Source organism: Poecilia reticulata, chromosome 11 (assembly GCF_904066995.2).
Source record: "Poecilia reticulata chromosome 11, P_reticulata-male-v2, whole genome shotgun sequence".
In the NCBI taxonomy this organism is placed as follows: domain Eukaryota; kingdom Metazoa; phylum Chordata; class Actinopteri; order Cyprinodontiformes; family Poeciliidae; genus Poecilia; species Poecilia reticulata.
Genome location: NC_088840.1, coordinates 25,161,391 through 25,174,147, shown reverse-complemented (window position 1 = coordinate 25,174,147; position 12,757 = coordinate 25,161,391). Strand labels below are relative to the sequence as shown.

The window sequence follows — 12,757 nt, the reverse complement described above, 5'->3', positions numbered from 1 at the left end:
ATGCTGTGGTAACTCTGATTCATAACCAGATGCAGTATGAATGGCGTTAAAAAACACCAATTGGCCAGTGCAACATTTGGTTACCATGGAGACTGGTAACCAAATGTGGTATATTTTTTTGACAACTTTTCCACTTCCTCGAAAGTAAAGAGATGCGTCAGGTGCCGTTACTCTACCAAAACTTGTTTGAGAAACAGAGATCAGGTTTTATTAATATTCTACAGACAATAAAAAATCTGTTACATTCTACTGTATGTTTATGAAGTCATAATTTATTTGTTTGAGCACTGCACATAAACCCTGCATCATATTTCTTTGTGGTGATATGGATCAAATTAATAAAATAAGCAATACTTTTTGGTATGTCTTTAAAAAGAAGACAGGACTGACTTTATGTTTTAACTGCTTTGTTTATTAAGTCCAAGACAACCAAGGTATCATTTACCAAAATATATCCATATTTAAAAAATAATAAGTTACCTAAAACATACTACATGGTTGTGCTTCATATTTTATGTTCCAAAACTACTTATAAATATAAAAATATGTTTTCTAAACAAACAATGTAATTGGCATATTTAGTTCCCCTCACATTTTGTGCTCCTGCAGCAGTACTTGGTACTTTAAGGAATTTGTTTCGCTGGACTGTGAATAATGGCTCCAATAGAGTTCTTTGTCACAGCGGTTCCAGCCAATCAGAACACGGCGTAGTTGAACGCCTCTCCATATCCCGCCTCCCTCATGTATCTCTCCACGTTCAGTGGCTCAGGCGCTCTTAGAGCTGTGCTCCCATTTGCCGATTGCTCTCCTGCATGAAGCATCCGACTCAGTCCGGCGACCGAGGGACGCCCTTGGGGGCTCCAGCTGCAGCACGATTTCATCATGGAGTACCTACAAACACAGTTAAAGAGTGAAAAACGCAAACATGTTATATTTGCAATTTACTTAAGCAGTTGCAGAAAAACATGAGTTTGCGTCCTCAGAGTTTTGAATGCCACAGAAGGGATAACCTGCATGTTTTATGAGAGCTGTAAATATGTTACTAATAAGTTGTTTGGTAATTCCTGTGAAATACCTTAAAGTAATTTCTGTATGTTTATTTGTATCAAATATTTTCCACATATGATCTGCTGTTGTTTCAGCTTGAGATCCGGTAATTTAAATCTTAGACTATTTTGACATAAAACTGATATGATCAAGATTTTGTAATTTCTTGTTTCTGTAAATCAGGTCATTAAGTACCTTTTCTTAGGCTAAAATTCACTAATATACTCCAAATGTTTTTAGAAAGAGAATAACCACAGAAACACAAAAAACGTGTTTCTGTAAATCTGTAAAAAATACAGTTTTAGATCTACACTGAAAAAACTGAAATCTATACTCATTTTTCTCTATCAACATACATTTATAAAAAGATTTTCTGACCAGCTACTGCACTTTTTACCCTTCATGTGTAGATATGGGGTCATGGTAATGTGTGTTTCTGCATAAAGCCTGTTTTCAGCAGCCGTTCTTACAGTGTGTTGGAGCAGTTGGTTGGTCGTTTCAAAGTTTTTCCTCTTTGGAGATACTGCAGAAGTTCAGTCGACATGATGTGAGCAAAAGGTGGGTCACCTAAAAGCAGAGAAGTTTTCATTTATTATTTTATGACTTACTGGCTATCTTGTTTGTAATTGTTTAATTAATGCATTTGCATGACTGATGTTAAAATATCACTAAATCGGTTGACTTGCTAAGGAGATAAATCATTTTGATCAATTTTAGACATTTTTACTGCTCTTTTTTTAAGACATTTGAAGTATATCTTTGAGTTGTATTTTTTTTTAGATTTGACACTTTTCTCAAATTGTGCAGTTTCCTCGTCTTTGTTGTTCAAATCTAAACTTTATATAGCTATGCACAGTAAAAATGCCAGTGTTGAATTAACACCCAAACGTGTCTATATGTGTCCAAGTCAGCAGGTGTTAAATTCAACAATACAGAGTGTCACATTAACATTTCAGCGGTATTAGTGTTAAAATATATTAAAAGTAACACCAGTGCAGTGTTGATCACAAAACATAATGTGGTGTTAAAAAAGTAAATAATTGACCCACAAGGTGTCGATGTCAATCAAATCCAGTGGAAAATATTCAAAACAATACACAGAAATGGAAAGTTTAACTTTTCTTAAACCCATTTCAGTATTATAGACCAATGTTAATTTAACAAAAAAATGGGTGTCAATCTTTTAACACTTTTAAAAGTGTTACTTTAACACCTGCTGACTTGGACACATATAGACACTTTTGGGTGTTAATTCAACACTGGCACTTTTACTGTGTGTGATTTAAGAAAGTGGAAGAGATGACAAGTTGTGACACAAAATCCATAATATGGAAAAAAAAATCTAAACCCAGTAAGAATTGAGGATATTTTGACATTTGTTTCTCAGTAGTGCTTGTAGAGAACTCACCCAATGAGACCATTTCATAAAGGAGGATACCAAAGGACCATCTGTGAAAATATTTGAAAGGTAACTTTAGGTCACTGAAGTTTTTACCAGATTAAACTACAGCATTTGCAAAGTCCAGATGTGCAACAAAAATGTCTGAATGCAGCAGATTAACAGTGAAGTGAATCATTCTGACATATTTCGTGATGCCACATCCTGACACACAACGTCCAGATCCATTCTCCCCGGTCGGTCAGTAACACGTTCTTATCGTTATCTTTCTTATAGGGAACTTAAACACCTACACGTTTGGTGTTTATTCAAATGAGGCTGATTCTATGTCAATTCTCGTATTGTCTCTCAAATCCATGGATTTCCACACCCTCTGCCAGGGCTCAGCTGTCTTCTTGATGTTGAAGAATGTAAAGCTACTGTTGAAGTTGAACAAATCCCATTCTGGTTCTAGCACATTTCAAGGAGTGGTGTGAGTGGTGTGAACACTGAAGTTTTTACCAGATTAAACTACAGCATTTGCAAAGTCCAGATGTGCAACAAAAATGTCTGAATGCAGCAGATTAACAGTGAAGTGAATCATTCTGACATATTTCGTGATGCCACATCCTGACACACAACGTCCAGATCCATTCTCCCCGGTCGGTCAGTAACACGTTCTTATCGTTATCTTTCTTATAGGGAACTTAAACACCTACACGTCGCTGCTGTTACTGGCCGTCCTCCTGGCCAGAACTTCAGGTGCCTGCCATTTCTTCAGCTCCATTTCCTCCACCAGCCCAGCAGTGTCGACCTGTGTTCTGTGATAAGCTGGGCCCAATCCCCACAGTTTGGCCGTCATGTCGCCACCAACCAGAACGCTGCGAGCTCCGATGTTCCCGTGGATAGATCCCTGACTGTGGAGGTAATCCTAGGATGAGAAAGACGACATACGGTGGAATACAAGTAAAAAGTAAATGGCAGAGTAGTAGGAAATTTCATAAATGACACCATATTAAGAAAGACAGCAGTTCAACTAACCAGAGCAGAGGCCACTTGTCCTGCCATGGTGAAGATCCTCTTTTCTGTCATTTCATGACTTGTGTTATCCTTCAGTGGGGGAAAAGTGAGGGGAGTTAGGGGTTTCCATGTTTCAATGCATGTTTTGAGGTCTAAGCAAACTGAAAGTCTCCAGAGGGCCCTGAATACATTTAATATGGTGTGACATTAGGGCCAAAATTAAGACTATTGGGCACCCGGTGGTGGTTACGTTAGGGCATGTTGACCAACGTTCATAGCTCAAAAGTTATGTTAACATATTCATAATTTAAAGATAATTTAAATTAACCTCTGCTATTTATCCCTGTTAAAGAAATAGAACATAATGATGTCAGTAGTTCCTTTAGAGAGCATGAACAAAGCTAAACAAAAAGAAACCTCAAAGCTTAATACAGTGAAAAAACAAACTGGAAAAATATCTGCTTTGTGTTAATAAGTGGAAAGCATAATTTCTAAATAATTAAATGGAACCTTCACCAAAACAGAAAAAAAACCTTTTTTGTTGATTGTGTTTTGTAGCTGATGGCTGATTTGGTTACAGATATTATTACACCTTCTCAAACGAATCACAGATGATGCCGTTTTTATTTAAACATGAGTCTAAACCCACATGTGACAATATTATCAATCTTTCTGAGAAGAACGATGGTACTCTACCTCTCTGCACTTCCACAGGAACCCCAGTAGGTCTCTGTGCCTCAGCTCCTCCAGCACTATCACCAACGGCGACCGTACAGAAACCACGCCCAGCAGAGCAGGGATGAAAGGGTGAGGGCCCAGTCCTCCCAGGAAGGATGCAAACCCCAGAAAGTGCTGTTTCTCACGGTTACTCGCATTTTCTGAGGAAAAATGAGGATAAGAGAACTGATTTTTAAAAAATGTATTTTCTTTTTTTCACCTGAAAGTTTTAGTAGCAAGTGCAGCTTTGGAGCTTTCATTTTCTAAGAAATTTTAAATTAATTTTTGATTTTCCAAATAGTTTTGTCAGTATTTGGGGGGGAAAAAACAAACAAAACAAAAAAACTATGTTTACCTTTTAGTGCTCTCAGGATGATATCCTTGTTGTCCATGCAGGCTCTGTAGAGGCTTACTGTGTCATTGGGTTTGGTGTAGGAAGATGGAGTCAATGCAGTGACATGACTAAAGTTTCCAAGATGCCTCCTTGTGGATGTCTGTGGTTCTGCAGTCATTTGTCTCTCTGGAGAGCGATGCCTTGTTGCATGTCTTTCTGGAGAGTGATGTCTGGTTGTATGTCTCTCTGGAGAGCGATGCCTTGTTGCATGTCTCTCTGGAGAGTGATGTCTGGTTGCATGTCTCTCTGGAGAGTGATGTCTGGTTGCTTGTCTTTCTGGAGAGCGATGCCTTGTTGCAGCTGCATGTCTGTCTCTAGTTCTATGTGGTGCTGCAGTCCCGTGCCTCTCTGGGGATTCGTGTTGTGGCTTTGCATTGTGATGTGTGTTTTGTACTCTCATTGGCACCTCTTCATGTTCAAGAGGGTCAATCCCTGGGGGCGCTTTTTGAGAGAAAAAATACAGAATAAATCATCTGTTTGATTGGTATTTCACAGAGAGTAGACCAAATTGAGCGTACCATCTATTCCCTGTAGGTGATGTCTGTGGTGGGGGTGACGGTTGTTGTTGTGGTGGTGATGGTGGTTTCGCTGTGTGTGTCTCTGGTTTGTGGTGTGCTGGTGATTGTGGTATCGAGTAGGAGTTCTGACTCGTGTCCGCTCACTCTGATTACAGCACAGTAATATGAAAATGATCAATAATGTGATCACGGTGAGCGAGACCAACAACGACGGGACGACAATCACTCCAAGCTGATATTCTCGTGTTACTGTGAGAAGAAAGACAAAGGAACATGTATTAGCGTGAAGTCCAAGAAAATGCAAATCTTTTAAATGTTTTAGTCCTTTTGTTTCATTCCGTTCGGCTGTGTTTTCTCATGCTGACGGGAATTTCTGTCTTGACATTGTTATCTTCTCTTCCCACCAAAGATTATAATGTTCACACTGTGTGGAGCTACACATGGCAGTAGTCTGTGGTTTAAAACATGTTGTCCTACTGTAAAGCTTAATTTATGTAATCAACTATGAACATTATTTTAAATACTGAGGGATCCTTATTGTTTTTATTTTAATAGCATATTTTCTTTGTCAGACATTGTGCAGTGAATATAAATGTCATTCTTTGAAAGATCAGCCCTGATGATCAGGATTACTGGAGAAGGTATTGAACAGAACATAGAGCATCATAGATGTCTGATTATAAGTACAAAATACAAATCAAGATTTGATCAATTGTTAAAAATATTAATGACATTTTTGTTTCCAGTGTTCTCCCAATTTTTTGCATTATTTACCAACAAAATCAGCAAATAGTCTTAATCAAGTTAGCAATAAACTCTTTGCTGTCATATATAGTTAAGCCTCAAACTCTTAATGTCTCTGAAAGACTGATTAACAATGTATTAAAGTGAGATATTTAATTCTGATAGAAAATTAAACGGTAACCACTTAAAAGATTTTTTAAAAACTGTAGATTTTATAGATTTTACAGCAAACTTCATAATAACCCTGGAAGTATTTAGATGTGTATATTTTTTAATTCCTTGTTGATTAATAATTTCTTTGTTTTTATCAGTTTCTGTCCCTTCAGTTGCTCTCTGACCTCCATATTAATTCTTTTCTCCACCCTTTAACCGTTTGGTGTTTATTCAAATGAGGCTGATTCTATGTCAATTCTCGTATTGTCTCTCAAATCCATGGATTTCCACACCCTCTGCCAGGGCTCAGCTGTCTTCTTGATGTTGAAGAATGTAAAGCTACTGTTGAAGTTGAACAAATCCCATTCTGGTTCTGGCACATTTCAAGGAGTGGTGTGAACTTTGTGGAATGATATAAATCATTCTGTGACATTCTCATTAAAGGCTTGGCTTTGAGCACAGAGCTTTGACCACCAAGGATTTCCAGCATTCTCCTTCTGCTCATCTTGAATCCAGGAATATATTTTTTTAATAAATGTTTTATAGGACAAAGATGTAAAACCAGTTGCTAAATAACTAGAATTGCATTGAAAGGCAAACCTGAGACTTTCTTTCCACATACATTTTATCTGTGGATGGTTTCTAGACATTTATCAAATCTAGACATGGAGAAGAAAATATGTTGCTTCCTTACTCCGTTTCATTTCCCGTCCTCCATTCCTCCTCTGTTTTCTGGTTTCGAGCAACATTGATTTAATAGCACAATAAAGTATCTACTTTTTCTTCATCTAAACTTACTGTGGTTGATTAGTGTCTCTTGTTGTACTAATCACCTTTAATCATTATTATGAATCATCCACCTTTAGTTTCTTTCAGTCACTGCTGGTTTATCTGCTCTCCTCCATTGTCTGTTCTCTGTTTGTGAATTTTTATGTTTCATTTCCTGCACTTTGTTTGAGGTTTTTAGAATTTGAGACTTTAGACTTTTTTTCTTATAAGTTTTAGTATAATGTATTAAACATTTTGTTCCCTATTCATCTCTGTCTCACTCGATGCCTGTATTTGGGTCCCACAGTCACTGCTTATAAAAATGTTAGCTGTTGTTGGTTGAAACATGTAGGCTTTAAAAAAAAATGAAAAGAAAATTAACGTGTCTTGGATTTTCAGGCAGTTGCTGCATTTGAAGATTCTGGTGTATTTTTGTCATTTTTCCATAGTTGTGAATAGTTTCAATCTATTTTCATCTCAGAAATTATCCAGTCTAAATTAGACAATTTAGACTAATTTTGCATAATTCACATTTGAAAGTCAGTAATCAAAGAGATTTCTATAAACATATAAAAGTGTAATCATGTCACTTGCAATGCAAGTACTTCATTTACAGCCAAACTGAGCTAATGTTTTTATTCAGCAGTTTAGGTTAGCTTCAGCATAATGTGCAACAATCGCATTTAAAATGGCTCATAACCAGAATAAAAATCTGAAATGAAGTTTACAAAATGTTTTATTTTGGCCTTTTTGTCAGCCTAAAACAAGAAGATAAGTATAGATTTTAAACAACCGGAGTGGAAATGGCATTTATCAGATAAAGCTTCGGAAATGTTAAGTATAGTGAAGATGCAGTTTTTATTACTTACTACAGAGCCTGTCATCTGGAGCACAGGGACTAATGTCCGTGTAGTTGGTCGTCATCCTGCGGGAAACAGGAAGAATATAAAACAGACATTTCAGCGTTGCTAGAGGTCAGGCAGACACATTTCCAGTGTCCAGCAGCAAAAGACCAAGGCCTTTATGTCAGCCTTATGGTGTTTGTTACATAATGCAACACACACTTGCACATGCCTAAAATTAAGTAATAAACCTTTAAATAAAGTTATTTTCTGTAAACCTGAAGTCTCAAAAGAATATAGAAATAATTGCATTCAGAAACATGAATACATGACACAATAAATAATACGTTAATATAGCAATATCTTCAGCCTAACAGTTGACAGAGATGCGTTTTGCAAACAAGACGACCTCCACCACTTTATGTCGCAACCTTACAAATTTCTGTAAAACATTTCCAACGTTCACTTTAGTAACAGCACGGATCAGGAGAACAAAACTAAAACGTAGTTACAAGATAAAACATGACGATAAAGGGGAGAAGTAGAAACACACATGGAAAGGGGGTTCCCTTTGTGTAATATCTAGATGCAACACCCATTTCCTTCCACCAGAACGTGTTTAAATATTGAAGTTTATGCATCAGATTACAATTTTAAACCTCTTCAATCACATTCAATAATTTGAATTTATGCCCAATGAATCTCATTTGTCAGATTAAAGGTATAATACGTTTTTTATTGGTCTGATGAATTATTCTAATTTTCATCATAATTGACAGAAGTAAGGGCATTCAAACAGCCCTTATAGAAAAGAAATATATGTATATATAGTTCTTATATGAATATAAATAATGTGTCTCACTTAGTGATGACATCCTTAAATGAGCTTTTCAATAATATTCAAATTTATTGAATGTGTCTGAATAAGACCCATCCCCTATTATCTGTTAAACACAAAATAATGTCATTTATTTATTTATTATTTTTTAATATATAATAAAGACTCAAGTAGATAACCATCAGCTAATGAGTTATAATCCTTAACAGGATTGAATGTTTGGTTTTTTGAGAAATGATGTTATTTTAAGACATTTATAAGATACGTTTTACATTTTTCTTTTAAATTGAATACTTGTTCATCAGATTTTCCTGTTGCTTCTTACCTTCAAAGGACAGTTTTACCAAACATATTTAACTGGAGCAAAAGTCATCACAGTGATGGAGCAATATTAATATACCTGCACCAAGACCAGACAAACATCCAGCAGTGCTGGATCATCCAAGACCTTTATGGTTTATAACTTATAAATCTACTACGGAATATTTGCACATGAGTTAAAAAGTAAAACACAGCATGTGGAGAAAAAAAATCAAAAAACATTTGTACAGAAACAAAACACAAAGTCACACCTGACGTTGTTTGCATTCTGACTTAGATAAATGTCACTAAACCAGTTTGACGGCATTGTTCGATGACAATCATGTCTCGTTGCGACTGCGATGAGCTCCTACTGTACTAACAATCTTAGTGAAAATGACATTTCACAGTTGGAAATTAAAATAAAAGTAGTACTGTAAAAACATTCAGCCATATTGAAATGTTGTTGCAAATTTGTGGGCCAAGACAAAAACACCCTGAACATGACAGAGTGCACTCAATAATGTTGAGATTGAAAAGTGATGCTATCTGCTTACAGGAGCAGAATTTGGGTTAGATTTTAATCAACTATAGATACATTGCTGCATAAAATGCAAAAGCAGAACAAAGGAAAGTATTCTCAAAGCCACCATATTTCCATCTTACCTGGCCACCTAAGTGAGACGCTGAGGTGTCAAACTCTGTGTTGTGGGAACAAACGTATAGTTTCCTCTTTAACTTTCCGTATTTGTTTAGAGCTGTAGAGTAAATTCCAGTCCTTCCTCTCGGTCGTCATTGTTTTCGGCAGGTAAAACCACAAGCAGACACATTTCCATTAGAGGTAGAAGTTTTTTAAAGTGTAGTTTCTGTTGTGTTGTCACCCGCATAGTACTATTCTCTCACTCGTCCTTCCACTTCAGTTTCTCTCTCAGGTTTTCCACACCCACATCCCGCCCAGCACCCTGAGCGCCTGCATGCAGTGTGTCGTTAGACTGTGTTGTATTTTCTGTATGTCATCCATTGCATGCGTGCGCTAGGAACAATTCAAATCGAGAGTATTAAAGGTTGGAATCAGCATTTTGAATACATTATTAAGATCTGGCTTTACCTGGTGTCACATTATGTCTGCTGTTTGTAGGCTGCCGTTTTAATCTGTTGTTTTAAACTAAAACCTAAATTATGGGCATTAGTAGAATGTTAAGATATTTAGAACGAAGCTCAGGTGTGTTGCAATGATTCTCATTCATCTAGCTTTTTGACTTTTTTTTCACCAAACTGAAATGTATTTTGAAATCTCATTTAATAACCCAAAGCAAAGTGGTTTATAATTTAGATCCCAGTTAGTGATTTAAAAATTTTGTGTGGTCACAATATAAATGCAGCTAAACACAAAGTAAATAATTTTTTCCAGTTGGCCTCTCACATAAAATAACAATGAGATAATCTGATGTGTTTTAACTTAACACGATGTAAAAATATTAAGAAGAGCAAACTTTTTAGGGTACTCTACTCTTCCATGCTTAAACCAGAAAGTGTTTTTGCAAGTTTGAATGTACTAATCTGGGTATAGACTCTAGATTCATCCTGCACTTCAAAAATAGACAGTATTGGCAACATATCCTTACATTTGTCATTGCAATATGCAGAAGCATTATTTATGATTTCCACAACAAAGTACTTTAATAATATTGCAATATTATTAAAACTAGTTATCATCTAGGGTTATTTAATTTGGACTTATCGAGCAGAAATCAGAGGGATTGGCAGAAATTCATACATTTTTTTAAAGGTGAAGGCGTGACCACAGCTAAATGAACTTTTCACTTACTTACTGAGTCACTTCCAGTTCTTTGTTCCAAAATCAAGTCGGTACAGTCACACACCCATTAGCAAAAATAGCCTTTTGCTCACCTGTCATGTTCCTGCCATGTTGATTTCCATCAGTCATGAGAAATGATTGCATGATAAATAATCTTTGCTAAAGAAATAGCTTGGTTCTTTTTTATATATTTATAAAAACACTCCCTTCAGTCAAAAGCTGAGTTTTATTAGTTAAAAATTGAACAAAACTTTAATGGAAGAAAAATGTGGTCAGGTTACAACTGCAAACATATTTTGCTTGATGTAATGGAAAAATCTTGATTCATGGCTTTCAAAGAGCGGAAAACACTCAATGTACCTATGATTCAATAGGTTGTACAGCCAACCATTGGCTGCAAAGAGATACATCCTTGTCGGGGGACTTTTTTTTTCTTGGCTCTGGTTCAATAAAGTTGCAGGTTTTTCCTTATATACAAGTCAAGTCACGTCAAGTTTATTTGCCTAGTAAATTTCAGCAACAAGGCAGTTCAAAGTGCTTCACACGATAAAAACACAAAAAACAATTATGAAACAAGCAATAAACGCTACATTTTGTCAAATGCCATCATCAAGAATATGCCGCCTCGAGTCCTAATTAAGTTCAGATCATTCTAAGTTTTGTCTGTCACACAGAAATTTGACTCTAGAATACTTTGGTATACGGAAAGGTTGATGGTCATCTCATTATCTGTGAAATGCAGAGGCAGAAACGAGCCTAAATCATGATCCTTCCGCTGTTGTTTGTGACAGTGGGTGCAGTGTTTCTGTGCTGATGCTTCATTATGATGCTGTGAATGATGGTCAAGCTGCATTACTTTTGGTCTCATCTGTCCAAAGGACATTGTTCTAGACTAGACCTTATTTTTCAAATCCAAATATGTTGTTGACACACAACTTTAAATCTGTCTCACCACGTGACCATAACCCACTGTATGGGTTATAATCACTGACTCTGTGTTAATATCATTTGGTCATCTAGTTTTTTACAAGACTCTGTGGATGGTAAAAGTTCTTTATTTATTGGAATTTAATTGGAAGTTGTTTACTTTGTTTCTTAATAATGTGAAGTACCACTGCCAAGTTTTTGAACTACAACTGCTTATGTTGTTTCTAATGACCAGCAATTTGCTAAACTCCTAAATACACACAGTTTATTTATTTTATTTAAATTCTTTTAAGGATAAAACAATGATTCTAAGCAAATAGATTTGTAAAAAGCACATATGTAATTGATCTGGGAATTCAACGAATGGATAAGACGGTAAAACATTTGCATTTTTCATGAAAAACCAATCAGAAGCATGTTTAAATGTGAACCAAAACTCATCTAGGAATGCTGTTGGGCGATTGCTACCATGTTATGCTTTATAGTTTGAACTCAGGAATCCTGACAAGCAACACTGTCACCATGACGAAGCCTAACACACTGGTTTCCGGTATCTATGGCTGGTACAGGAAGAACATTGAATACTTTCGGTGTGACTGACTTCAATTTGTGCTCTTTCTGTAATGGCACAAATTTACAAAATGGCAGCCGCAATCTGAATCTTATTTTTTTTTAAAAAAGACATACGTTTAAAAAAAGGATTTATTTCTTAGTTATTACTAAGTAGTAATATATTTGTCTGTCAGAGTGGAGAGTTTTCTCTGCACTGTTTTTAAAGGAGCTTAGGTGAAAGATGAAAGCAATGTCCACTGGATGATGAGGTTAAACTAAATACTCTGGTAATTATCAGGGAAATATTTGAACTGAGACATTCTGCACCCCCAGTCCCTCCTCCTACCACCGGCTATTCCATATCGTTGTGGAAAGCCAATGCTACTGTAACCGCAGCCGGAGATAATTTACACCATGTCCGAATGCGAGTGTGTAACAGAGTGCGTGTGTGTTGGTGCACATGCTGATGAGAGGATGTGTGACTTTCTGTGTGTGCATGTGTGCGAGGGAACGTCCAGAGCACTCCTGGTAATGCTGAGACTCCCCGTGAGCGGATGGGTTTATTTTTGGGTCAGTGACAGTGTGTCAATGGCTGCAGATGCGTCGGACAGGAAGGCTCTGAGGTACAAGCAAACGCTGGTCAGTGTCCTCCTCTTTATTTCCTCTTTCCTGTCACTTTTTCTCACTCTATCTTAGTTCATTTGTATCTGTCAAACATCGTTAAGCCACGTTTTGGTTCA

General features: G+C 36.5%; 2 protein-coding genes across 2 annotated transcripts in view; one reads left to right on the top strand and one right to left on the bottom strand.

The window, feature by feature from the left end:
- Positions 1–390: 390 nt before the first annotated feature.
- LOC103472848 (tyrosine-protein kinase STYK1-like) lies at positions 391–10,596 on the bottom strand. Its single transcript, XM_008422692.3, has 10 exons — positions 9,386–10,596; positions 7,609–7,664; positions 5,075–5,323; positions 4,518–4,997; positions 4,142–4,323; positions 3,467–3,535; positions 3,145–3,356; positions 2,456–2,496; positions 1,518–1,614; positions 391–891 (listed from the first exon to the last, which is right to left on the bottom strand). Exons 2-10 carry the CDS (start codon positions 7,661–7,663, stop codon positions 696–698), a joined length of 1,581 nt encoding a protein of 526 aa, XP_008420914.2. The 5' UTR covers position 7,664; positions 9,386–10,596; the 3' UTR covers positions 391–695.
- A 1,917-nt stretch (positions 10,597–12,513) lies between these two features.
- The window catches only part of LOC103472845 (chloride channel protein 1-like), a 39,238-nt gene continuing 38,994 nt past the window's right edge, over positions 12,514–12,757 (top strand). Inside the window, exon 1 of the mRNA XM_008422691.3 lies at positions 12,514–12,656. Within this exon, the coding sequence (XP_008420913.2) occupies positions 12,549–12,656 (108 nt within the window). The 5' untranslated portion in view covers positions 12,514–12,548. The remainder of the gene's footprint in view (positions 12,657–12,757) is intronic.

Excerpts from the sequence above, each read along its gene's own strand:
- LOC103472848 (XM_008422692.3), bottom strand. The coding sequence starts at position 7,663 with ATGACGACCAACTACACGGACATTAGTCCCTGTGCTCCAGATGACAGG. Across the intron at positions 4,324-4,517 it reads CATCCTGAGAGCACTAAAAG|AAAATGCGAGTAACCGTGAG; the intron begins GTAAACATAGTT and ends ATTTTTCCTCAG. Across the intron at positions 892-1,517 it reads ACCAACTGCTCCAACACACT|GTACTCCATGATGAAATCGT; the intron begins GTAAGAACGGCT and ends CTGTGTTTGTAG.